Genomic DNA, 23,555 nt, shown 5'->3' on the forward strand with positions numbered 1-23,555 from the left:
CCAGAAAAAAGTATCAAAACAACATTTTACAGACGATGAGCGCATATTTGAGATTTGAGGGGTGTTGGAAGGGCCCAATGAAGGTGGTGAACTCGTGTTTAATCGAATATTTTTCATAACTTTTTTGATTTAAATTTAAATTTTAAATTTAAATTTTTGATTAAACTTTTTTCATTTTCTTTATAAACTTATTTCGATACCCTTTGATTTAACTTGACACTGCGAATCTATAATTTCTCATGAAAGAAAATGTTAAAAAAAGATGAATTCGAATTTTGTATACCAGGTAGCTAATAAATATCGACTTATGAACTCATTACGGAATATCTCGCAACATCTATAGAAAGGGTTGCAAAAATATAATGCCTATTTAGCAAAACCACGCAAAACTCTGTGCCGAAAAAGCGCTGAAAGGTGTACTGTACCAAAATGATATGATTGGAAAAGCACTACTGGCATAAAGACTCGAGCTTCAAAGCAAAATGATGCATGCACTGCATTCAAGCGAAACAAGAAAAACATTTTATGGGATTATCATCCTATTGGCCAGTTCAAACCAAAAAATATAGTGAAAATTGAACTCACTGCAACATTTCATCTCGCTTGCCAGTCCGATATCGTACCCAGTGCACCATCTGAGTCGGTTAGCAAACGACAGTTTATTGTATTGACAAGCTTTCAAATAACTCCGGCATTAAATCTTAAACCGATAATTCCACTTCCAAAGAAGTTCATTATTGGAGTAGAGTCTTATTTGTGGGTGTATAATTGTCGTTCTATAAATGGAAATAATACACTTCCTGTTAGGTAGAAGAAAAAACTTCTCAAATAGTTATCTAAGTATTTTTTCTGAGCTTCTTCATATTGACGCCAGGTTAACCATAATACTTTAGATAAGTTTTTATAAAAATGGGCATAAATGTAGAACTGATTTTAAAACTATGATTTGATTTATTATTCTATTCTATTTCTTTGAAAAACGGTTCGGGAATATCGTGTTATGTTTATCAATTATGAAATTTATTTCTCATTCTGAATTATGATCGACGAATTGTTTTTCTAATTATAAATGTATTTCGAAAATAAAATAATGTAATATTATCTAAACTCTGGAGCTTTTGGAACCCTACTTTCATTGATTTACTCTTGAATTTCAAGCTCTCATAAGAATAACACCACTATGAGAATAGCACCAATATGTGTTTGCTTGTTAAAATATGAATGATTGAAAATTACGATTTTTTTCCACAGTTTGTTCTGAATTGCTTAACGGATAAATCAAGCATAAGTTTACTTTTTTTGGACGTAGCAATTGGCGTTGAGGACCAAAAATGTGAAAAAGGGGTGCGAAATAAGAATAGCACCACTTGAGTTTTTCAAGAAAAACAAATTTTTTTTTTTAAATTTACTGTGTAAAAGTGAATAATAATGCTTCTACGAATTAATATTTGAATAGATAACTGCATTTTAAGAGTTTTCCAGAACTCAAAAGTTTTCAAAGGTATTAAAAGGGGATTTTAAGAGATGCTCCTCTAGCGTTAAGGAATTTGATATTTGAGCTATAAAATCAAATTGCTCAATCAAACTTTATCAAATTACTTGATTTTTTCATTTTATTTTATTTTTTTATTTTGAGGCAGGAAAAAGCCCCCTGGAGCAGTACAGTTCATCTGACTTCTCCAAAGGGCATAAAACCTCCTCATCGTTTTTATTTTGCATTTTTTCAACTTATGTTTTTTAGTAAAGTTTGCGTACATATTTTTGTAGTTTTTCACGTTTCACACTTCATAATTATTCATTTTAATATTGATCACTAACGATAGTTGATGATAATGGCGGTGGGTGGCGGTGGGTGGCGGTAGGTGGCGGAAGGCGGTAGCGGTAAGCTGTAGGTGGCGGTGGGTGACTCGGTGGTGGGAAGAAAAAAAAAATATTGCGAAACTGGCATTAGTCGGATGTTTGCGCAGGTTCATGATGAGGACTGATAGCTGATGGTACCTCCAGCGAGATTTAATCTCTTTGAAGGAGGTACACTAGGGTCACTGATCAGTTAGGGACGTATTGGCGGATGGTTTTTCAGATTGTGTAGTTAGAGATTTTGTTACGAATATGTTGTTTGCACATATTTTTAAATTTGATAAGATTCCTTTCTTCTTTCAAATTATTTGGCAGCTGATTGTACTTCGACTTGGAGAAGTAATTGTAAGATGATTTAGTCAGGTTCGACTTTGGACATCTAACTTCCAGCATTTGGTTTCTTCGCAGATTGTAGCGGTGGTTACGGATTTGTAGTGTTTCGTTGTGATGGTTTGACGGGTTGTGCAATTTATTGTGGATTTGAACGAGTCATTGTAGTTCTCTCAATGCTAGAATGGGCATTATAGATTTCGCAGCTTCTGTGTAAAGACTTATTGTTGGGTGCAATCGTGTTTTTTTGTAGATTGTTTTCAAGCATCGATTTTGAGTGACTTGAAGCGACTTTAATTTTGTTTTCGTGGCACTTCCATATATCGCTACCATGTAATTCAATCTGGATTGAACGAATGCTAAGTACATGGCTTCTAACTGCTCCGTAGGGACAAACTTTGATACTTTCCATAAGAGGCCACAGGCAGCTCTGATATCGTTTTTTATTTGGTTAATGTGGGGGTGCCAAGATAGTTTGTTATCAAAAGTTAGGCCCAGATATTTATAGCTATCGACGTTTTCTATGACAGTCGAGTCGATGGTCAAAACTCGGTGCTCTTCAAGTCGTTTTCTACACACTTAATCTTTTCTCCTGTGGTCGGGACGATTTAGTCCTGTATTTTCAACAGCTGAAATTACAGGACGATTTCAGGACAGAAAAACAGCTCAGGAAAACAACTGTCAAATTCACCTGTAGGTTCCAAACGGGTTTCTCCTGTGATGTACAGGTTTGTTATGAAAAACTTCCGAGTTGTCGAGACGGATTCTTCCCGAGAATTGTAGGAAGTTCCGAAATCGTTTAGCAGTATCCCCTTTTTAATTATTCAAAAAAAGTTCATCGTTGTTCTGTTTTGGAGAAAAAGATATCGTTTCCAAACATGAGTTATTTATTTTAAAATATTTGTTGTCATTTCATACAGAACACACATATCACTTGAAATCACTTGAATTTTAGTGGAGCCTCCTTAATTGGTGAATATCTGGGCTGGCATATTTGTTCCTGCTGTTTAGCCGGGAGTTGTTGAAGCTTCCTTGCATACTGTTGCGTTTTTCCGTTCTTTCTGTTTCCATGTCAGAAAAAATCACCCCTTTGCAACGCCTCGCAGTCGAAATCGCTGACGAACGCCGGAAATTTAGCCTAGTCGAAATCGCTGACGAACGCCGGAAATTTAGCCTAAATAAAAAATAAAAATTAAAAACAAAATTTGTCCATATTTCACTAAATACTTACGAGATGCTTCCGATCGGCAATTTCATCGGCTTAATTGGCGGGAATAATCTCTTCAACGAAGCAAGTCGGCAAGGTGGGTGAATCCGATCTGCAGGGTCAAGATTTTGTTTCGATTATGCTGTCGGGAAAAAGAAAAAGAAAATTGACTTCATCGACACATTACGATACCGATGAAAATATTAGTCACCTCGCTGCTTGAATTACCGCTTCCGATCCCTCCTCTGGTTGTTTTTTGTGCCCGGAAATGCTCGCGTTGTTCTTTCCGGCCAATTTAAATTTTGGAGCTTTTGTGACGACACGATTCTGCACGATCACCGAAGAAAAAATATCAACAACAAACAGTAACCGAAATAATTACAGATAATGAAAAAAGCGCGAAAAAGCTGGAAAAGAGAAAAAAATATCTTGTTGCTTTTTTTACAGGATAGAAAGAGAAAGAAAATTTGACAAAGAATGTTTCTACCGCGTCTACCGTGATTCAGGAGAACACCTGTCCTGAATTCACGGGGTTAGTTCGAGTTCCTGTACACTCGTAGAAATGTCACCCTTGATTTCAGAAGGAATGGAGTGTCATGAGATTCGGGTGAGATTTCGTTCGAATTTCGTATGAAGTGAGCAATTTCCCTGTGATTCGAGAAGTCATTATCCCGAGGGGAATAAATGCAATCTTAGTGTGTACACACTTAATCTTTTTTCCTGTGGTCGGAACGATTTCGTCCTGTATTTTCAACAGCTGAAAATACAGGACGATCTCAGGACAGAAAAACACTACAGGAAAACAACTGTCAAAATCACCTGTGGAATCGGAACTGTTTCCTCCTGTAATTTGCGGGAGGGTTCGAAATTTTCCTGTAGCCTCGAGACTGCTTTCTCACGAGATTTACATGACATTCAGGGATTTATTATGCAGAAAATTGAATACATAAACATTTTTCAAATTATAACAAAATTTATTCATGTTTTGATGAGAAAGGGATGAGCCTGGGTGTTCGTTTGAGCACAATTTTTTGCCTGGAAAAAAATAACAAAAATTTTAGTTTCATAATCAGATATTAACTACTTAGAAAAAAATTACCTTCTTTAGCCTTTCCATCCAGTTCTTGGAAGCCATTTGGTGTTTTTGGACAAGCAACCTGATGAAGTACTGCAAATGTTGCAAAGGTTAACTCAATGTCCTTTAATCTTCGATTTCAAACACCACCGGTGAATCATTTGTAGCAAAACAGCCTTCGACAACCACCTCGGTTCCATTAAACTGTGGCCGCACTTCGTTGTGTGCATTTTGTCTTTTACGAAAGAGAACATTATTTTTTATATACCAATAATATAACTACGCTATAGGAAACTTACTGCACTTTCAATGCTGGATTAGATGATTTTCAAAAGATAGACAAAAACTAACGTGAAAATACATTACAATTCCTTAACAGCTGCTGGCACAGGATGGCAAAGGATAAAAAAAATAAAAAGCGCGGTAGAAAACGGTTGACAGATGCGACGATCTTACGTAATACAGGACAATTGTTCGACTGCCTGTGCCTTCGTAAAAATTTCATTGCGAATTTCAGGAGAGCTGAAGCATCCCGTGCTTCGGGTTAGTTCCCATTCGAACTTCGTTTGAATTGAGCAGTTGTCCTGTGAGACGGAGAATCATGATCCCGAGCGGAATAAATGCAATCTTAGTGTGTAGGTGAATGGAACACCATATACTTTGTCTTGGACAGGTTTAGCGATAGCAAATTTTCGGCAAAATACCCCATTAACATGTTCATGTCATGTTTCATCCGGCTAATCAAATCTTCTGCATCTCTTCCAATATATGTGAACGATGTGTCGTCAGCAAATAAGCGTGTTTTATCTTTGAGCGCTAATTTCGGTAGATCGTTCACGTATAGTAAGAACATTAGTGGTCCTATGTTACTACCTTGGGGTATACCAACTGACATCGGTAGAAATGTACTTTGGATATCGTTTATTCCTACGTATTGGACACGGTCGGATAGGTAACTCCGAATCAGATCATTAGCTGTTCCTCGTCAGCTAACAGCTCGTGGTCTACGGTATCGAAGGCTTTTTTGAGATCGAGAAAAAGAACTGCAGCAAACTGTTGATTTTCGAACGCATCGTAGATTTCGTTAGATAACTCACTTGCAGCGGTCACTGTACTAGATCCTGTTCTAAAGCCATACTGATGACTGTAGAGAAGTTGATGTGACTGAAGGAAACCAATTAATCTGCAAACTAGCAGTTGTTCCAATTACTCAAGATTGAAAGTATAGGTCTGGTCTGGTCTATAGTTGTTAACGTCAGTTTTTTGTCCACTTTTGTGTATTGGGACGATCCGTGCAATTTTCAGAAACTTTGGGAATGTACCGGTCGTAATACTTTCGTTGAAAACATTTTTCAGAAGATCAGCAAAAAGAACATGATGCCTTTTCACAAATAAGGCCGAAATTCCGTCTGGTCCTATGCTCTTTTTTGCATCCAAGTTATGAATTTTGATCAAAACCTCCTGCTCAGTTGTTGGAGTTAGAAAAATTGATTCGGATAGGATAGAGCATTTGTCAATGTTCCATATTTATTTATGTTGCGTTGACTACAAATTTCGCATTCGCAAAAAAATCGTTGAAGTGGCTGGCAACTGACAAAGAATCGCTGGTGGCCTTTCCGTTTATGTTCAGTATTATTTTATTGGTTTTCACATTTTCCAGATTGGTCAGAGAGTTTATAGTTTTCCACATTTCTTTTTGACTTGAGGATTTGAAAAGAGATCCATAGTAGGTCTTTTTGGCTATCATTTTCGCTCGTTGAACTTTTTTGGACAGCTGCACAAGCATTTCTTGGAGTTGGGAGTCGTGTGGGTGGCGTTTGCTTCTGGCTAAAAGGCTGTTTTTAGATTTAACTAGCTTCCAGACATCATAGTTCATCCAAGGGCAAAAACCTTTTACCCTGGCACAGACTTCTACCTTTTTCGAATATTTTTCAATAAGATTCTTATGCAGATTGACAACATATTCGAGTCTTTCTGGAGCAGGGCTTGTGGAAATATTGCGAGTTAAATTTTCAAATTCTTCGTCCACTTTGGAATAATCAACGATAGTTTTCTGAAGCTGCGTTTTGGAAATTCGTCTATTAACATTCATAAGTAGATATGATGCAAAATGATGAAACATAGATTTGAGGCTGAGTTTGAGTCCAAAAAGCAGGTTGGAATTCCAAAATACTAATGTTTTTTAATAGTCAAACACTATTTCTCTAGTTTTAAGTCATAGATGGCAGCACTATCTTGCCATTTAACCAAATTCATGCCCATTCTCGAATACACTGAACAAAATCGGGCTATATAATATATCGGGTCAATCCAATAACTTCTATAAATTAGGGTCTTGATAAAAGATAATAGCATTTCTAATGAGAAGTAAAAGAAAATCCAATAAATTCTAGCACTTGGTTTTGGTTGATAAAAATCCGTCTGAAACTACTAAAAGATCCAATAAATTCTATAAGGCAGTCACCCGTAGTAAAATGCATAAGAAGATCCAATAACTTTTATCAAATTTAAACCATTTAAATAATATCGATTCTAAAAAGGAAGATTATTCGTTCGTAAATTAATCATTGTTCATTTTCAAAGCTCAATCCAAAATACTGGTAAGTAGTTTATTTTGATCTGCAATGCAATGAAATATTGTGATTATTTTTATTCCAGAATCCATAAATGCGGAAATGGCAGGATTTATTTTATTTAATTTCGCTCGATGAAATTTTTTCTGCAGCTCAAGAAGAAGACGATCTATGTGAGGGGAAAACTTTATTCGCAGCTTCGTGTGGCTCAATCAAAACATCCCGCTTGATGAGAGGACTTTTTTTTTACATCGCAATACGTCAGGATGTACATATTTCGTCGGTAAGTTCATATAGTTTAATTATTTTGAAGGAAAAGTAATAGTGTTAAAATACATTCCAGAACAAAAGTCCATTAACCATATTTTATGGATACCACCACACGGCAATGAGCGATGCAACACAGAAAGAAACACCAGCTGTATTGAAAGTACGGCGAACATCCAAAAGTGCATGATATGGAGGATGCGGTATATATATTAATTAAAAAAAACTAAATTTAAGGAAAGTAAGTAAAATAAAGCAAAACAAATTTTTAGCAAAATAAACATTAGTAAGTTTCATTGGACCCCACGATACCGTTTCATTTCATCTGCAAAAATAATAAATCATATCAACTTGCCACACTACTGTATTTATCGGAATTTCCAATGAAATCAATCCTTCAACCATTTCAATAGAATAAATTTTTTCTAGTACTGGTAAAAAGTATTGGATTTTCTAGTAGTGCAAAAGCATTGGAATTTCCGATATTCTTTATAGCCAGATTTAGTTCAGTGTATCCGGGATTAATTACACGCTAGAAATCATTAAACCATTTACGTTTCAAAAATAACCATTTTTGACCTTTTCCCAGGAAATGTCATTTTATGAGTTCTCCATGAGAACTCATAAAATGACTTTTCGGGGAGAAGTTGGAATATGGTTATTTTTTAACCGTAAGAAAGATTCCATAGCAATTAGAAAATGGTTATATTTCAACCGTAAGAGCAGTTTTGCAAGATTTGTAAAATAAATTACAATTGTTGAAAGAATTTGGAAAAAAAGATTTGTCAGAATATTTATTTCATTTCTTTTACGTTATACTTATAAACTATATAGCACATTATATTGTTTTATTTGCCTTTTATAATATTGCAGCCCAGTTTGGGCAAATACTAAAAGCAGCCGAATCACCCGGTAGCCGAAGTGAAGTTCCCCCAATGAGTGCTGCGGATGGCCAATGCCATTATCATTAGTTTGCTATCCGTTAACGAGAGGGGGGTCGATTCATCTACGCCCAGCGGGAGATATTTTTCGAACATTCCGGCCCGTTTTAGCTCCTTCCGGATGGTGAAAAAACGATCCCTTTTGAACTTCTTAGAAACCATTTCATTTTGTAGCGTTGGACCGGTGAATTAGTCCTCGTCCTCGTCAATTTTGTTGGTGTTTCAAACGGAATTGAACCGGCGGCGTCCAATCGGTACCCTGAAAGTTTTTCGTTCACAATTACAATTACAATTGTTTATGATGAAAATTGAATTACATCACTTGAATAATTCAAAAATCACTTGAATAATCGATTTAAATCACTTACCTTTCCCCATCTATTACAAATTCGTTGTTTCTACAATTTCCAAAACCGATTAATTGGAAAACAAGATGCACTTCTGCGGAGAAAAAAAATTTGCTTTAAGGGCGTCCAGCTGCAATGTAAACCGCTTTCAAAATGGCGATACAGGGAACATCAAATTACTCAACCATTTTCTGGTTTATACTCGAAAACTACCAAAATGGTTAAAATCCTTTCAGGAAAAATTATTGAAAAATAACCATATTGGCGGTTTCGAAGTAAATATCATAAAATGGTTATTTAAGAACCATAAATGGTTATACAAAATCGAGCGTGTAGGGAGTGCTGGATGATTTTGGTCAAGAAATAAATACATGTACCGTGTGAACGCTTTGGAATTTCTACACGCAGAAAATTTTATTTTAAAATTGATAAGAATTTGATCGAAAATAATAAAAATTTTGGTTGGGAAAAAGCACAAATATATTTTGCGTTAATTTTAGTCAAAAATATTGGTGGATGCAATCTCAGTGTTTTTATTGAGATTATTAACGCTGTTTTGTGGAAATAATTTTTATTGTGTACCAAAACAACAAAATTTTCGCGATTTAAATATAAATTTCTTTTTTATGGAAATAGAAAATACGAATGAATTTGAAACAATCGATTATTTTTTTTAAGATTTATAAAATGCTTACGGATTAAAGCCAATAACATTATTTTAATTCAAAACGAACCCATGTGATTTTCTCAAAATTAACAATAAAATAATCAAATTAATAATAAATATTTGCATCTAAACAGCTCTGTTTTATATTCAAAATCATAATTTATTTCTAGTTATTTGTTTATACATGGATTTGGGAGACGAAATTAATTTTAGAATTAGGTTTTAAAAGCCGTATGAGCCAACGTTGAGTTTACGAGCTAATTTCCTACTAAAGAAGTGTAAAATTGCCAGCTGTTCAAGCCGAATACTATTCGAATAAAATTAAAGAAATTTAAAATACCAAAAGCATTTTTAAACTCACATTTCTGGCTCATGCGACCTGTAATAAACTAATTCTGATCTGTTCTTAGGATTTCGGATGGACGAATTAACCTATGTGGCACGTTTTTTAGTTTTGTAATTATTACATAGCTTGGAAATTATACAGCATTTCAATGGATATATGATTTCTATTCTATATGTACGAAATCTACCATTAAATTATTTAATTCGTAAAAATAACATTTTCTTAAGTATAATTTTTCATTTAACATATGCAGGTTAATTGGATTGATTTGTAGTTTTTCAACGTTTTTAATTATTATGTTTTGTCCAGGAATAACGTGATAAGATTGAAGGTGTGTGTCGAAATAGACGCTTTGAAAATGAATACCTTTTAAAAAAATTTGCTGATTTGCTGTACTTAAAATTTCTACAATTTTACAGATAATCATAATACTTTTGTATTTTATGCTTATAAAGGTACCTTTCTCGAAGGTCCACTCGTATATCGAAAAACTATCTATGAAATTCACATCAATTGATGTTAATCCTGTAACTAATTCTAGAAATTTTTGATTATTGGCCAGGTTATTATCAACTTCATTTCTTTTTCCAATTGTTAACTTGGGTGCTATGAAGTTTTGATTTGTTAGATGGAAAACAAATTTCAAATTAGACTTAATGGCTAAAGATAAACATAAGTTACTTTTATTATTATTAACCCTTGCATATTGTTTAGGCTCCGTATGTTTAGCCTCATACCTCATGCACCAATTCAATCTAAGAGTACCGGTTTTTAATACAGCTGTTGGGTAATGGGTCATGAAATGATGCTTAGGTTTTAGTGTATCAAAAAACAATTCTTTGTATTTACAATGATGCTCTTCAATTAAAGTTTTCAAGGGATTGATTAAATCAATTGGAATTTCGTCCAACAATACAATGTGCAAAATATTTAATAGAACTTTTAAGTAATCCCAAACAGGATCAGATAGTGGAATTTTTTCTCCGACTATCAGTGGCAAAAACTGAGTAAATACTTTTGCCTCACTAGCAGTTAGTTTTAATTCTTTGCTTTTAATTTTTCTTTCCGTAAAATCTCCTACTATATTTCCTGAACTTAGCTTTCCGAAAACAAACACATTTTTCCTATAGTTCAATTCATGGATAGTAAAATAGTTTTTTACATAAATGAAATAATGCAACGCGTGTTGAAGACCGTATAGTAAGGCTCCTTCGAGGATATCATGCATGATATCGAAAACAAAATTTTCAGTTACGTGAAATGAAGGTAGTCTATTGAAAATACATTCTGATTTCAATCCTGTTTCAGAAACATCTGATTGCTGCAAATCGCTTTCGTAGTTTTGCTTTGTTCTTAGTTCTGAATCTATTTGGACGCAATCGACTTCTGTTTGTTTTCTTGTCCTTTTGCAGACTCTGCAAAAATAATTTGATCTAAAACTTTCAACAAATCCTGTAATTCCATTAAGGGCTAAATTATCCCCTAGAATTAATGCGACAACAAAAAAAACTTTCAACGTCGACCCTTTATAACAAACTTCTAAGCCGTTGATTTCTAAATCTTCAAGAACATCAATTAGTTTCGCAAAAATCACGTCAATATCAAAATGTTTTTTGTCTAAAGTTTTGACAAAACCGGCCGTTAAAGTGTTTGATAACTTTGATAAAACATAAGTCGGGAGACACGGAATGTTGTAATATATTCCGCAGATAGACGTGTTTTTACTATGAGTAGAAGCAGTGTCGGACAAGTTAAAGTCATCCGTGAAAATATTTAGAGGTAAAATGATGCCCGACTCGAATCTCTGAATTTTTTGTTTCCACTCGGTGCCGTCGATCACATTCCTGATAATAGAATCATCCGAAGGAGTAATGGATCGCAGAATTAAATCCATCATGTTAGGAGATTCCAAATACTTTGTTAAATGGAATTTAATAGGAAGAAGAACACCTTGAGCGTGATCAGAAACCTAATAAAAAAGAAATAAGAGAAAAATATTCATGAGAAAAATGCAGAAAGAACAGTAAATATACGAACATTGATTTATTTTAACATTAATTGCAACAAAAATGAATCTTAATCTGAAAAGGTATAGAAACTAAACCTGTTGTTAATCTTAAATCTGAATGAGAAATACTCATAAGAAACCTGAATCAGAATTATTAAGTCTGAATACAAAGTCAGTATCTGAATCCTAAGGCTGAATCTAAATCTTAAATCTGAGGGCGAAATTTTTATTTGAAAGCTGAAAACTGAATCTAAAATCTGAATCTGAATTTTGATCTCTCAATCTGAATCGAAATTATTATTCTCAAATTCGAATCTGAATCCGAAAGCTGACGTCTAAATCTGGAATCTGAAGCATAAACATGATTCAGTAATCGATCATCAGAAATCGAAATACAAAATGAAAATGTAAAGACTGAAACTGAAATTAAAGTAATTAATCGAATCAGGACTCCAACAGAAAATAAAAAAGCTAAATCTGAAATCTGAATTTGAAAGTTTAAGTCTGAATCTGAGGTCTTAAATTTGAATCCAAATCTATGCAAATTTATGCTCCTAATCAAGAATATGAATTTTGAAATCTTAACCCGAAATCTAAATCTGAATCGAATGTCCGAATCCGAAAACTGAAGTCTGAATCTCAAATCTGAATATGTATTTCGAAATTGAAATCGGAAACGGAATATAAATCTAAAATCCGGAATCTGAAATACGAAACTAAAATTTGAAACAAAAATCTGATATATAATTTGAAACGAAAATCTGAACCTGAAATCGAAATTCTGAATCTGAATCTTATATTTCAAGTCTCAATTAGAAATCTGAAGTCTTAAGTCTGGATATGAAGTCTAATATATAATATGGAATCTAAAACAGAAATCCGAACCAGGAATCTGAATCTGAATCTGAAAAAAAATCTGAAACTGGATTCAGAAACAGAAATCTTAATCAAAAATCTTTATCTCAATCTGGTTCTTAAATTTGAATCTGACATCGGAATCAAACCTCTGAATCTGCAATCAATATCAGGAATCTGAATCCGAAATCTCTATCGTAAATCTGAACTTAGATTTCGAATCTCGAGTCTGTATCTGATTTCTGAAATTTGAAATATAAATCTGAGTCTTAATCTGAGATATGAACCAGAAATCTAAATCAGATAGCTCTGTCAGAAATCACTAAATGAATCAGAAACCTGAATCTGAAGTAGAAATCTGAAATCTATATTTGAAACAGAATCTGAAATAATTTTCTAGTCAGACAAAATTTCATTGTATTAAATTTAATAGCAAACATTTTCTTACCATTTTCTGGACGTTGCTCCTTACTCCAGGTTTAAGTTGATTGCTGATTGTGAACACGATGGGATCTTCGTAAATATCTAGTGCTTTTAGTCGCTGGAGAAACTTATATTCCGACTCCTGAATTCCGGATTGCAGAACCCTCAGTAAAGTGGTCTTTAAATCTTCAGATAAGTTTCCTCCATCTGCTAAACGCAAAACTGTTGTCTCCATTGGTTTTATAAAAAATCTTTCAATATCTTTTTGTAAATCAAAAACCAGTTTTCTGGGTACGCTCTCTTTGCTTGACCATTTCAAATAAAAGTTTATACTCGCTTTTTGCATTTGTGATGTCAATTCATCGATATCAACATCTTTATCATTCTGCGTATTGTTATTCCTTCCACTTTGAAGAAATCTTTCATTGCTTTTGCCATGCTTTTCGTTACCGCACCCCTCAACATCTTCTATCATGTTGGAATTTTTCCTATTAATTTCAAATGCAAAATGCAATCCATAATGTTTTTTATAATGATCTCGAAAAGTACGGAAATTGCCAAAAGATCTATCGCAATCGCTGTAGTTACATTGATATAAATTTAAATTGTAATGCATACGTTTCACGTGATTTAAAAGTAAATCGAAGGTGTTCGACACCCACCGACAATTTTTTACAATGCAACGAATCATTTTAATTAATTTCGAAGATATTGCTTCAACGAGATTATTTTCGATTCCCACGGAATGGAATACACCTCGAAATCATAAATACAATGGTCCAAAAAATTCCAGGGTCCAGAAGCTTCTTCCGGGAAATTCAATCCATACGTTTTGAAAAGTTTATAGCAGATGTCTAACGCCTTCAGAAATGTTCGAAATTCATAATACGTTTCTTGAAAATATACAAGAAATTTCAAGCAGCAACTGATGCTGGGGCCAACTGCTATCAGAAGCGGTTTCGGCTGGAGATTCCTCTGTTGGTAGCGTGTTGACAATCTTTCAATGTACCCTTCAACCTCGGAGAGATCGGTGAGAAACATTAAATACGCTTCTCTTGTTTCTGCGAATGTCGGCCGCCAACGCTTTAAGCCTTTTTTCAAACATACCATGGGACTGGGTAGAAGGTAGGGGGAAGTGTTCCTATATGCGCATATTGGGTAATATGCGCATACAGCCGATTGACGATATGGCTGGAGATTAATCATATCTAATTAGTGCAGTTTGAGGGTAATACGCTTTTAACACATGGCATAAAAAAATTAAATTATTATATAAAGTCGAAAAAATTTAAAAATTCAAACAAGATTTTTGTCAGTTTTGTTATAATATATTGAACTTTAATTATTGTGCATACAGATTCTGTGAACAAAAATTTTAGTGGTTTTTCTTTCTTATTCATCTGGAAATCGGAAATTCAACAAATCGAAGCTTTTGGCAAAGTTGTAAATGATAAGATATTGGAATAAGAGACAGGTTCTGAATGCCCATATCAAGGTAGGTTAAATGCCTATATCAAGAAAAATAGATTAGTCTTATAAATTTTTTACTTTCTATCACTTATACATGAAATCTACGCTCAAATCACGATCTTACAGCGAAAAAAGAAGAACTTCCTACTGATCCGATAAAAATACAATATGAACAAAATATTACCCTGAAATATGGCCATATGGCATACTTAACTATGTTTTATGCAAAAGAACTAGTGATGTAAAAAATTTCACCAAAATTTCGGCCTCGACGTATGCTTAACATCCGTTTCTTTCATTTTCAATTAAATAATATCAAAATATTGCAAGTGGTAATGAAATATAGCTAAAAACATAAATATGCGCATTTAACCCGCCGTTTTCGGAAATCGGCTATTTTGACTTCTTTTATTATAAAATTATTTTCACAAAAACTGTAAGAGATTTTAACAGAAAAATTTCACTAACGTATATAAAACAGATGTCCGCTCATGTGCATATAGTTTTCAGACTCCTATCTTTTGGAGTATAGGAGAAAATGAGTGCTTTCCTTAATATGCGCATATAGCCTTCCTCTCCCCTATGTTAGAAGCGTGAAAATGATGCAATCACGACTGTCTGTAAAAACTTTGTTATTGTTAGTTTTTTATTGGCAAGCTGATGATTTGAATATTTACCATCGCTGATAGTTTCCTTTTCGAGAATCCTTAGAAGGCTTTTACCTCCATTATCGAGGACGTCAACTTCGAATACTGAATACAGTTTTTTTATTATACCAGGCCACGTCTGAAACAATAATTCTTCTTTGTTGGGAAATCGAAATTGAAAATCAATTTGAATTAATCCATAAGCTTGTGGATTCCTCAAAATGGGATATTCGTATAAAATATCTTCGATGGTTCTTTCAGGTTTGTTTAATATTTCATAAGTTCGTATGTCACTGGAGCTAATCCATCTAGTTTTGAGCTGTTCCCAGTCTTCTTCGTGGTGGCGAAACCGTAATTTGGTTTCTTTGTATGCCTCCTCTGAAAAATAAAAACAAAAAAAATGTTCAATCGAATTAAAGAATGGGAATAATCATTTTTACTTATAGCTGGAGTAAAAACCCTTCTACAAATGACGACTGGTTCGACGGGTTTGATGATATTCAAACGACGATTCTGAGTAGCAATGGGTTTATAGTTCACGTTGCGATCGTATAGAGTTCCTTTAGCATACTTCCCTATATGTCGTTTCGTTCCATCTGCTTTGACTTCGAACGTTGGGCGAAACCATGTGTACTGAAAAAAAAGTTTTGAAATATTGTTTATTTCTGCTTATTTAGTGATATATTTGTGTGTATGTTGTATATTTGAATTTGATAATGTTTTACATGAAAATTTTTATTGAAGATCAAATTTCAGTTGAGTATAATTGATCAGTTCACTCATGAAACAAAATATTAACCTCCAAAAATACCAACTATACCTAAGGGTACATTTATGTATTAAATTTTTTTACTTATAGGAAATTTCCATCCATCTCATCCTACGGTTTGAAAATTTCGCGAGTTATTCAAAAATAAGTACATATAGTAAACTTAGACCCCCATCCCCCTCCCCCTCCCCGTCCTTCGATCACCCCACACTGGACGGAGTGAGGAGACTAAATAAACATTTGTTGTTAGTAGGTGTGGGATATACCCAAATATGTACCATCGTATGCAACTTTGGTTTGCATGATCAGCTCTCGAGTTTTTTTTGTAAGAGCCTTAATCTTCACTGAAGGAGGGCAGGTATTGAATACATTCCCTAGTTCAAGTGAGGGAAGGGTAGAAAAACTATTACAGGAACCTTCCCCGTCCTTAAAAGTCTCCATCAGCCAAGTTTCGAGCAAATCGGTTCAGCAGTTTCCGAATCTATTTCTTTTATTCTTTAAGCCAATATGTATCATTTTAAAAGTCCTCTGGTGTTACGTTACTGCACCAAGGATGTTGGTTTAAAAACGCATTATTTGTTCTCAAATATTGTGCGTTCGTTAAATTGTTGAAACAACTCTGAATTTGATTAGAAACACACCGACGTTAAACAAGTTTATGCATGCGAATGATTTTCAAATGAATATTTTTCACGCTTTCACCACTGTGGCGTTTTCGGTAACCGGGTTTTCAAAATTGATGTCTTGTTTCGCTTCGACTAGTATTGGGAACTTTGCATGACCTCACACTGTCAATATCAGTGAGTTGAATTTGAGGAATCATCTTATCGACAAAATTTCGCCATAATCCTGGCTTATGTATTGCGAGTGGCCATCTCAGATGAACATATTGCCGATCCTAAGACTGATCCTCCATGCTTCACTGACCTTTCCGAAAACCTGAAAAGTAATTAAAACTTATAAAAGAAATCTTTTTATGAGGTTGTGCCACGTTCGTCGGAATTCCATTTTCCGTCAAACTACGATATTTAAAATTACCAGATTGTACAAGATTTTAATTTACCGGGGTGCCATTATCGGGAGTGAACGACTAACCGGACGACAAGTTATTAACAAATATCGAGAATGCAGGGAGCGACACAAATCTGTTTTTCAAATCCAAATCAAATAAGTTTCGCAAATCCGTGTTGCTAGTGGCAACCCTCCTTTGGCAGTCCGGAATATGATGCATCCGGAAAATGGTATTCTAATGTGATACAACCTTATTATGAAAATATTTGAACTGAGTAAATGTCGCATGTCGCCTTCTTTCCAAAATACACGAGTATGAAAAATGTAATCCAGTCGGAGTTCACCGGCCCAGCTGAGTTCATGTACAGCCTATTGCAGGAGTAACACAAAATTAATTTTCACAATCAATATAAATAAACATTTAAGACTACTCACCAAATAGTTTGTCCATATTATTCTTTCGGCACACAAGCAACACAAAACCTGTTCCAACATTGAACAACAAAATACAAAAACTTCAATCTTTTTGTTAATTATTTACCAAAACATATGATCCAACTTGTTCAATGCTGGAGAACTTAGCTAGGGATGGTAATACCGGTATTCGGTATTTTGTTTGTGTAAAAACCGGTATTGAGGACTTTCATCCTAGCAACATATTGCCTATTAATTGTATTACATTTACTTATAAGCATTAAGAATATTCCAATAAAAGTAATGTCTTAAAAAAACGTCGAACAAAACGTACGGTTGCCGGGCATGTCCTATTAAAAACGTCCGATTGACGAGCAAGTACTGTTCAGCAAAAGCAGCTCGCTATCGGTTTCGGTATTAATCTTTTAATTCAGAAATAAAAATTCCGTTTGGTTATTTTCAGTTATCACTCTTGGTCTCAAAGCTCGATTTTACTTAAGATGTTATTTTTACTTGTAGCGTTTCGTTTGTTTCGATTTTGATTTCTATTTTTCCGAAATCTGCACCATTCCAAATGTTTCATATACACTTGTAATCTGAGTCATTTTTTAAACTTCTTTTGCTGTCCGGAGACGTTTAGTAAAACTGTTTGGAGCAATTGAAAAGTCCCAGAGATCGGAGCTTCATATTGGCTTAATGTTTATCATTTGAGTTAATTTTCTAAATTTTGAAAAATACACACTAGCTAAGCAAAAACTTGAAAATGTTCGATATCAGCGGGTTTCCAACTTAACATGCTTGTCAGTTGTTTAATCTATCAGAATGAAATTAATATTTATCGTTGCAAATTGCAGTTTAAAAATAACATCTATTATGTGATACGGTATCAGAATGGTGTTAACTTAATAGCGGCACGTTATCCAAACAAAGGGGAAATTGTGAGACGGAGTTTTGGTCTCATATTCTGATTTGGTATTAAAGATTCCAATCAAAATATTTAAATAACATACCTTAGGCTCAGTTGGAAATATTTTGTAGAGCTCCAAAGAGCGATTCGCTAGCTCCTGCCTAGTTAATTTTCCAAATTTATCTTTGAATTCATCTACCACGATGTGCGTGATAATTTTTTTATGATCCTTTGGGAGATACTTCGTCTTGCGATACGCATCGATAACTTGTTTGGCTTTATCGGACTTATTTATGAAATATGTTGCCGAAAATTTACTTCTAGACAAAGGCACTTCTATTAAACTTGAGTTTTCCAAGGTGCCGCAACCTGATGTTACTGTTAAGTCCTATGAAATCCGAAAATTTAAGAAATAGAAAAATTATTTCAGAATTTCCATTCAAATTATGTAAATGTGAAGGTATTATCTACCAAGAATATTAGAAATCGTTATAAAGATTGAAACGAGTTTAAACATTTAAGTTATAACACAATGAAAATAAAATTAATGTCTTACCAGCGATTTTTTTATTACTGATGATCCTGGTATGAGATCGACCGATACCTCGTCGACTGGAGTTCCAGATGCCTCCAAGTCCAATTCGATGTATTCCAAGACACTTAAATTTTTCGAATAGTTGAATTTCTGGAAGAGATGAACTGTAAATGTGTAGGCTGAAAAATACAAATTGAAACCACTCACTGTTTGTTTTAGGATTGGAGAACCATCTGTTGCGAGGAAAGCTCCTGTACTCTCGGTATCCTCATGCGATTTGTTGTCATTTTGTGAGAATGGTGTCAATTCCTAACGCAAAAATGAATAAAACAAGAACGATAAATTTAGTAAGTTAAAATGCGATTTGTGGATGTTAAAAATCAAACTAATCATCATTTACCTGGGAAATTCTCCATCGGTTCAGACCCTTAATGCATTTTACCCGATCTAAATCGTACGGTGACGGCAACAAATCTTCCAGTTTATGGCGATCAACATGCTTCAAACTTTCTATGTCGTATTTGCTATCTGTAGGGAAAAAATGAAGTGTAAAATTATCAAAAATGTTTAACCTAATAATATGGATTACCCATAACAATGGTTATGCCCTCATCGGACATCCCAAAAGACCGGAGCAATCGATAGAGATCCAAATCGAGATTTTGAATCTCGAGGATTTGCACTTTAGAACTCATGTTAAATGTGTTTTATCTGAAAAATTACAACTAAATACGTTACCCTCAGGCAAAAGAGCTCCCGATAGCAAAGTCATATTTCCAACTAAATTTTCTTCAGATGTCGAGCTTTATCTGAAGAAAATTTAGTTGGAAATATGACTTTGCTATCGGGAGCTCTTCAACTAAACTTCACCCTCTCAACTCCGAAGACTTGAACAATTACTTTAGACTTACCTTAAAACGCTTAAAACCAGACAATTTCACAAATTTCACAAAATTACACGACCGAAAAAACTAACGCGGCTACTTGTCACAAAATGGACGACAAATTGACTTCTCCCGTTTTTTTTTCAATATCTCTTCTACACCAATGTTGCCAAACAATGCACTTTTTCATTTGAATTTATTCTAAGCATTATTGAGTGAAAAAAAAATGACAGTGTAATTTCAATAAAATCATTATTGGAAAATGATAAAATCAAATAATTAAAACGAATCGAAAATTTTCTCTAGTGTGGTATTTTGATTTAAAAAATCGAGTTGAGTTGAAAAAATTTAATTTAGAGGTTTATTTTAATTTGATTTTTTTATGAGAACTACTCAAAATTATGCATAGATTTTATTAAAAAAAACAACAAAACGTTTTGTTGAAACCAACCCCCGTTCTTTTTCTGCGTGTAAGATCACTAAATCCAAAAAATAAATTAAAATTGCATCAAGGTTACTAAAAGTGAATTTTTTGGACCGATTATCAGAATAAAGTTATCCCAAGTAACAATTTTAGTTTTATACTTATCTACAAGCTCGCTATGAAACTTCGCTATAAAATAACGTTAAGTTTTATAAACTCCATTAAAACATCTATATAACACCTATAGGAGTAAAAAGGCCCACCTACAGGAGGTTCTGAAGACAACTTTAAAAGTATCTTATAAAACAAAAGAGTTTTAAATGGGCTTTGCAGAAAACTGATTTAAAACAACCTTTTCTCGATGCAGAAAACAAACTCTTTTTTGAGTAAATTGTTTCCGAATAAGAGTTTTAAAATTGCTTTTATTAAAATATAATTTTCTGATTCAATAACGAACAATATTCTTTTATAAATCCGGCCAAGACTCAAAAATGGCAAATGTCATATCAATATTATTATCGATTTTTTCACTAAATTCTTGGATAAAGTTATTGCGCTTTTAATTTTATCGACTTATTTTTCATAAAACTCTGAAATATAAAACGCGCCCCCGTATAACTTGTTATAATAGAAGAGCTGAAAAAAAAATTTTCAAACATTAAGATTTGTCCGATTAATTTGAGCGTCCGTATTGTAGTTTTCTACGGTATTATTTGATAAGATATTCAGTGCGAGTAAAACATGATGTGATTTAGTCAAATACACATCATAAATCATAATATTCAATAAAAACAAATTTGATAATTTCCATTACTCAATTGAAAAAATGGCGATTTATTCAAATACCTATTTAACTTGAATAAACCATTTACAAGTCCAACTTTTCTGTAAAAATGCCATTTTAAGAACAACTAGTCTTCTGGAAATCAATTTTGCCTCTTATAGGATTAAACTATCTATCTGCGGACCTTTATAAGAGTTCTTGTTTCAGTGCAGCTGACAAGTGACAGAGCGAAAGCAACACAAAACAAAACAAAAAATCCAGCTCGTCGCGTTCTATCAAAAACAAAAGTTCCCCACGGGGACCGCGGACTCGACTTGTAATTCTGCCGATGATGTTCGCGAAAGTGCAGTGTGACCGATCGGGACCAAAGCATGAATTGGAACGGCAACCGGATCCTGGTAAAAAGGAACATGGAATCAAGAGGAACAGCAAACAGAAGCCAAAGAGCAGGAGTATGGATTGTAGCCAGAACAGAAACCAACTGGGAGGATGCTGTGATGGATATTTACTTCCGGAATAGCCCAATTTGGCCTTGGAATAAGCAGCTTTCGTATCGTGGCGATTTTCTGCAGCAACGAGTGCCGGATCCAGTCAATCGATGAAAAAAACAGCACCCGTAAGCCGGAGAATTTTTACAGCTTCCGAAAATGCCGACGAGCAGCAGGATGTGGTGAATTAACTCAATAGAAAAATTGTGTAATTGTGATTAATAAAGATCGATTCAATGGCAATTTTGTTTTACAGTTTTCGGACTTTGGTGTAAATAACATATCCCTATGAATGGAGCTGTTAGAAGAGAAGTAAATTTCTGAGATTTGAGGAAATTCTTAAAAAAGAAAAACTGTAGGGTGAAGGTCCTTTTGGTAAAAACTGCTACCGTTCACTTGACCACAAAAGTTCAATCTCTGTCTAACGCCTACTTCCTGCAAGCTATCAAATCACGGGGAATTAATTGCTTTATTGCTCCCGGCGAATCTGAGGATGGTAATTTCCTTTGATGCCAGTGTAAACACAACATATTGTTTACACTTCGATCAAATTTGAAACGTCAATTTTGATTGGTGTTGACTGAGACCTTTTGGCTTTTTCCAAGATAATTTATATCGGTTTCATAACGTGGTTTTGAATTTGCTTTATAGTGTACTTAAAAACCATTATATAGATGGAAGATAAAAATGAACTTCAATTTGGATGATGTTTTATAAGAAGGTTATAAAGTGGTTGTGTAGCTATCCTGAAGATAGTTTATATAAAGATCTTCTGAAAATGCGCTTTAAAACCTTTAATGCTTATCGAATTCCATTAAAAAACCTGTTTCATTACTTATAGAACCATCTGGCATTCAAAATGTTACTTGGGTATACCAAACGTTGTTATGATAACTTTTGCAGCAGTTTTCTGTGAATTCTTAAGATGTTTCATGCGAAATACTGAAAGCTCACGCGAGATCTATAAATTTTCTACTAAGCATCTGCTCTATCTATCCGTCATTTAATATGAATCTTTAATTCTTCGATCAAGGATTTTCGTCGTAACGTTCACCGCAATGCCATTAAACTAGCATATAATAGACAAAAACTAGTTGAACAGTTTTTTAAATATTTTATTCCTATTTTAATATAACATTTATTGAAAACTTTGGTTACAAATCATACAATTTCAGGAAGGAATTAAAAACCAACGTTCGTTTTGTTTCGAATATTGATACGAATGTATAAACAAAAAGATGTACAAGTAAATTTCAGTGAATAAACTTCAGATAAATCATTCCCGAAAGGATGATTACCTCCATTACAATGATTAATATCAAGATCAGCTTGTTGTACACCACATTCCTGTGCATCGCTCTCAAAATTGAACTCGATTTCGATAGCCCATCATTGGCACTTTCCAACCTTCTCTGACTGCGTAGTAAAGATTCTCTTTGGACTTCCAGCTCTGATATGACCTGGTGAAAAAAAAATGATAAGAATTCTACATGAGGCATCTAGAGCTTTTTTCACATCGATCGGATTTTCTTACTTCGTGACCAGTCTGTTCAGTTTCGATGGTAATTTGATTTGATCGGGCCAAGCTAGCGGAAGTGCGCTCCAGGATTTGACGTCCTTCCAAAACCTGGCGTCGGTTGTGTTCATTCCAGTCGAAATCGGCCATTGTACGCTGCTGTGGTACCTGGGATCAGATCGAAATCAAAATTCACAAAATGAAAACGACTACTTATTGATAAACATTTAATAACACAAAACAAACAATTTCCGGATTTTATAAACAAAATATAACCCTATAGGAAAACGAAACAATGAAAATTTCGCTTTTGCGTCATTCAGTAGGACACCAATTTAATTTAAAACGAACTGTCAGTTTTGTAAAAATTTTCGACTCATTTATACCTTTTAGACCATGGGGTTGTTTTTTACATTTCTCACGCGCACTTCATGTACAAATGAGAAAACGGGCAGCCGGTCTTCTTCTTCTTCGTTTTAGTTTTTTTGGCCAGAGAATGAAACTCTATAACACCACTTTTCACTTCATTCGATTTAGCGTACGCGGTTCATACACGCTAGAAACTATTAAACCATTTACGATTCAAAAATAACCATTTTTGACCTTTTCCCGGGAAATGTCATTTTATGAGTTCTTCATGAGAAGTCATAAAATGACTTCTTAGGGAGAAGTTCGAATATGGTTATTTTTCAACCGAATGGGATTCTGGAGGAGAAGTTGAAAATTGGTTATTTTTCAACCGAAATTCAAATGAGTTAGATTTTTAGATTCATGAGGATTTGTCATAAAATTTTCGATAAATATCGTCAT

At 34.1% G+C, this 23,555-nt stretch overlaps 3 protein-coding genes and 2 long non-coding RNA genes across 7 annotated transcripts; all 5 read right to left on the reverse strand.

Annotated features, from left to right (window-relative positions):
* Positions 1-3,226: 3,226 nt before the first annotated feature.
* Positions 3,227-3,786, reverse strand: LOC129753123 (uncharacterized). The gene is made up of 3 exons (XR_008738908.1): positions 3,606-3,786; positions 3,419-3,536; positions 3,227-3,361 (listed from the first exon to the last, which is right to left on the reverse strand). It is a non-coding gene; the product is annotated as an uncharacterized LOC129753123 (long non-coding RNA).
* A 603-nt stretch (positions 3,787-4,389) lies between these two features.
* On the reverse strand, positions 4,390-4,982 carry LOC129749547 (uncharacterized). Its single transcript, XR_008738080.1, has 3 exons — positions 4,769-4,982; positions 4,494-4,704; positions 4,390-4,429 (listed from the first exon to the last, which is right to left on the reverse strand). It is a non-coding gene; the product is annotated as an uncharacterized LOC129749547 (long non-coding RNA).
* A 5,399-nt stretch (positions 4,983-10,381) lies between these two features.
* On the reverse strand, positions 10,382-14,016 carry LOC129738028 (uncharacterized). The gene is made up of 3 exons (XM_055729201.1): positions 12,922-14,016; positions 11,148-11,579; positions 10,382-10,390 (listed from the first exon to the last, which is right to left on the reverse strand). The coding sequence occupies exons 1-3, from the start codon at positions 13,585-13,587 to the stop codon at positions 10,382-10,384; spliced, it is 1,107 nt and encodes a 368-aa protein (XP_055585176.1). The 5' UTR covers positions 13,588-14,016.
* A 690-nt stretch (positions 14,017-14,706) lies between these two features.
* On the reverse strand, positions 14,707-19,349 carry LOC129739564 (uncharacterized). 2 transcript variants are annotated; one of them, XM_055731042.1, is made up of 7 exons: positions 19,239-19,349; positions 19,050-19,177; positions 18,857-18,958; positions 18,671-18,799; positions 15,454-15,646; positions 15,044-15,391; positions 14,707-14,984 (listed from the first exon to the last, which is right to left on the reverse strand). In XM_055731042.1, exons 1-7 carry the CDS (start codon positions 19,342-19,344, stop codon positions 14,947-14,949), a joined length of 1,044 nt encoding a protein of 347 aa, XP_055587017.1. In that variant the 5' UTR covers positions 19,345-19,349; the 3' UTR covers positions 14,707-14,946. The 2 variants fall into 2 exon arrangements, with proteins under 2 accessions (XP_055587017.1, XP_055587016.1); XM_055731041.1 differs by having other exon boundaries at positions 14,707-14,993.
* Positions 19,350-22,320: 2,971 nt separating this feature from the next.
* Positions 22,321-23,263, reverse strand: LOC129739543 (uncharacterized). Of its 2 annotated transcripts, none has more exons than XM_055731022.1 (3): positions 23,132-23,263; positions 22,764-22,913; positions 22,321-22,689 (listed from the first exon to the last, which is right to left on the reverse strand). In XM_055731022.1, the coding sequence occupies exons 2-3, from the start codon at positions 22,893-22,895 to the stop codon at positions 22,483-22,485; spliced, it is 339 nt and encodes a 112-aa protein (XP_055586997.1). In that variant the 5' UTR covers positions 22,896-22,913; positions 23,132-23,263; the 3' UTR covers positions 22,321-22,482. The 2 variants fall into 2 exon arrangements, with proteins under 2 accessions (XP_055586997.1, XP_055586998.1); XM_055731023.1 differs by lacking the exon at positions 23,132-23,263 and adding an exon at positions 23,022-23,115.
* Positions 23,264-23,555: the final 292 nt, after the last annotated feature.

Source organism: Uranotaenia lowii, chromosome 1 (genome assembly GCF_029784155.1).
Source record: "Uranotaenia lowii strain MFRU-FL chromosome 1, ASM2978415v1, whole genome shotgun sequence".
Taxonomy (NCBI): Eukaryota; Metazoa; Arthropoda; class Insecta; order Diptera; family Culicidae; genus Uranotaenia; species Uranotaenia lowii.

Bases quoted from the DNA above. Each gene is read 5' to 3' on its own strand.
- LOC129738028 (XM_055729201.1), bottom strand. From the start codon at position 13,587: ATGATTCGTTGCATTGTAAAAAATTGTCGGTGGGTGTCGAACACCTTC. The intron at 11,580-12,921 runs GTAAGAAAATGT...CTTTTTTATTAG, and splicing joins GGAGCAACGTCCAGAAAATG to GTTTCTGATCACGCTCAAGG.
- LOC129739543 (XM_055731022.1), bottom strand. From the start codon at position 22,895: ATGGCCGATTTCGACTGGAATGAACACAACCGACGCCAGGTTTTGGAA. The intron at 22,690-22,763 runs GTAAGAAAATCC...TTTTTTCACCAG, and splicing joins CTGAACAGACTGGTCACGAA to GTCATATCAGAGCTGGAAGT.
- LOC129739564 (XM_055731041.1), bottom strand. From the start codon at position 19,344: ATGAGTTCTAAAGTGCAAATCCTCGAGATTCAAAATCTCGATTTGGAT. The intron at 18,959-19,049 runs GTAAATGATGAT...TTTTTGCGTTAG, and splicing joins ACCGATGGAGAATTTCCCAG to GAATTGACACCATTCTCACA. The intron at 18,800-18,856 runs GTGAGTGGTTTC...CATCTCTTCCAG, and splicing joins CTCCAATCCTAAAACAAACA to AAATTCAACTATTCGAAAAA.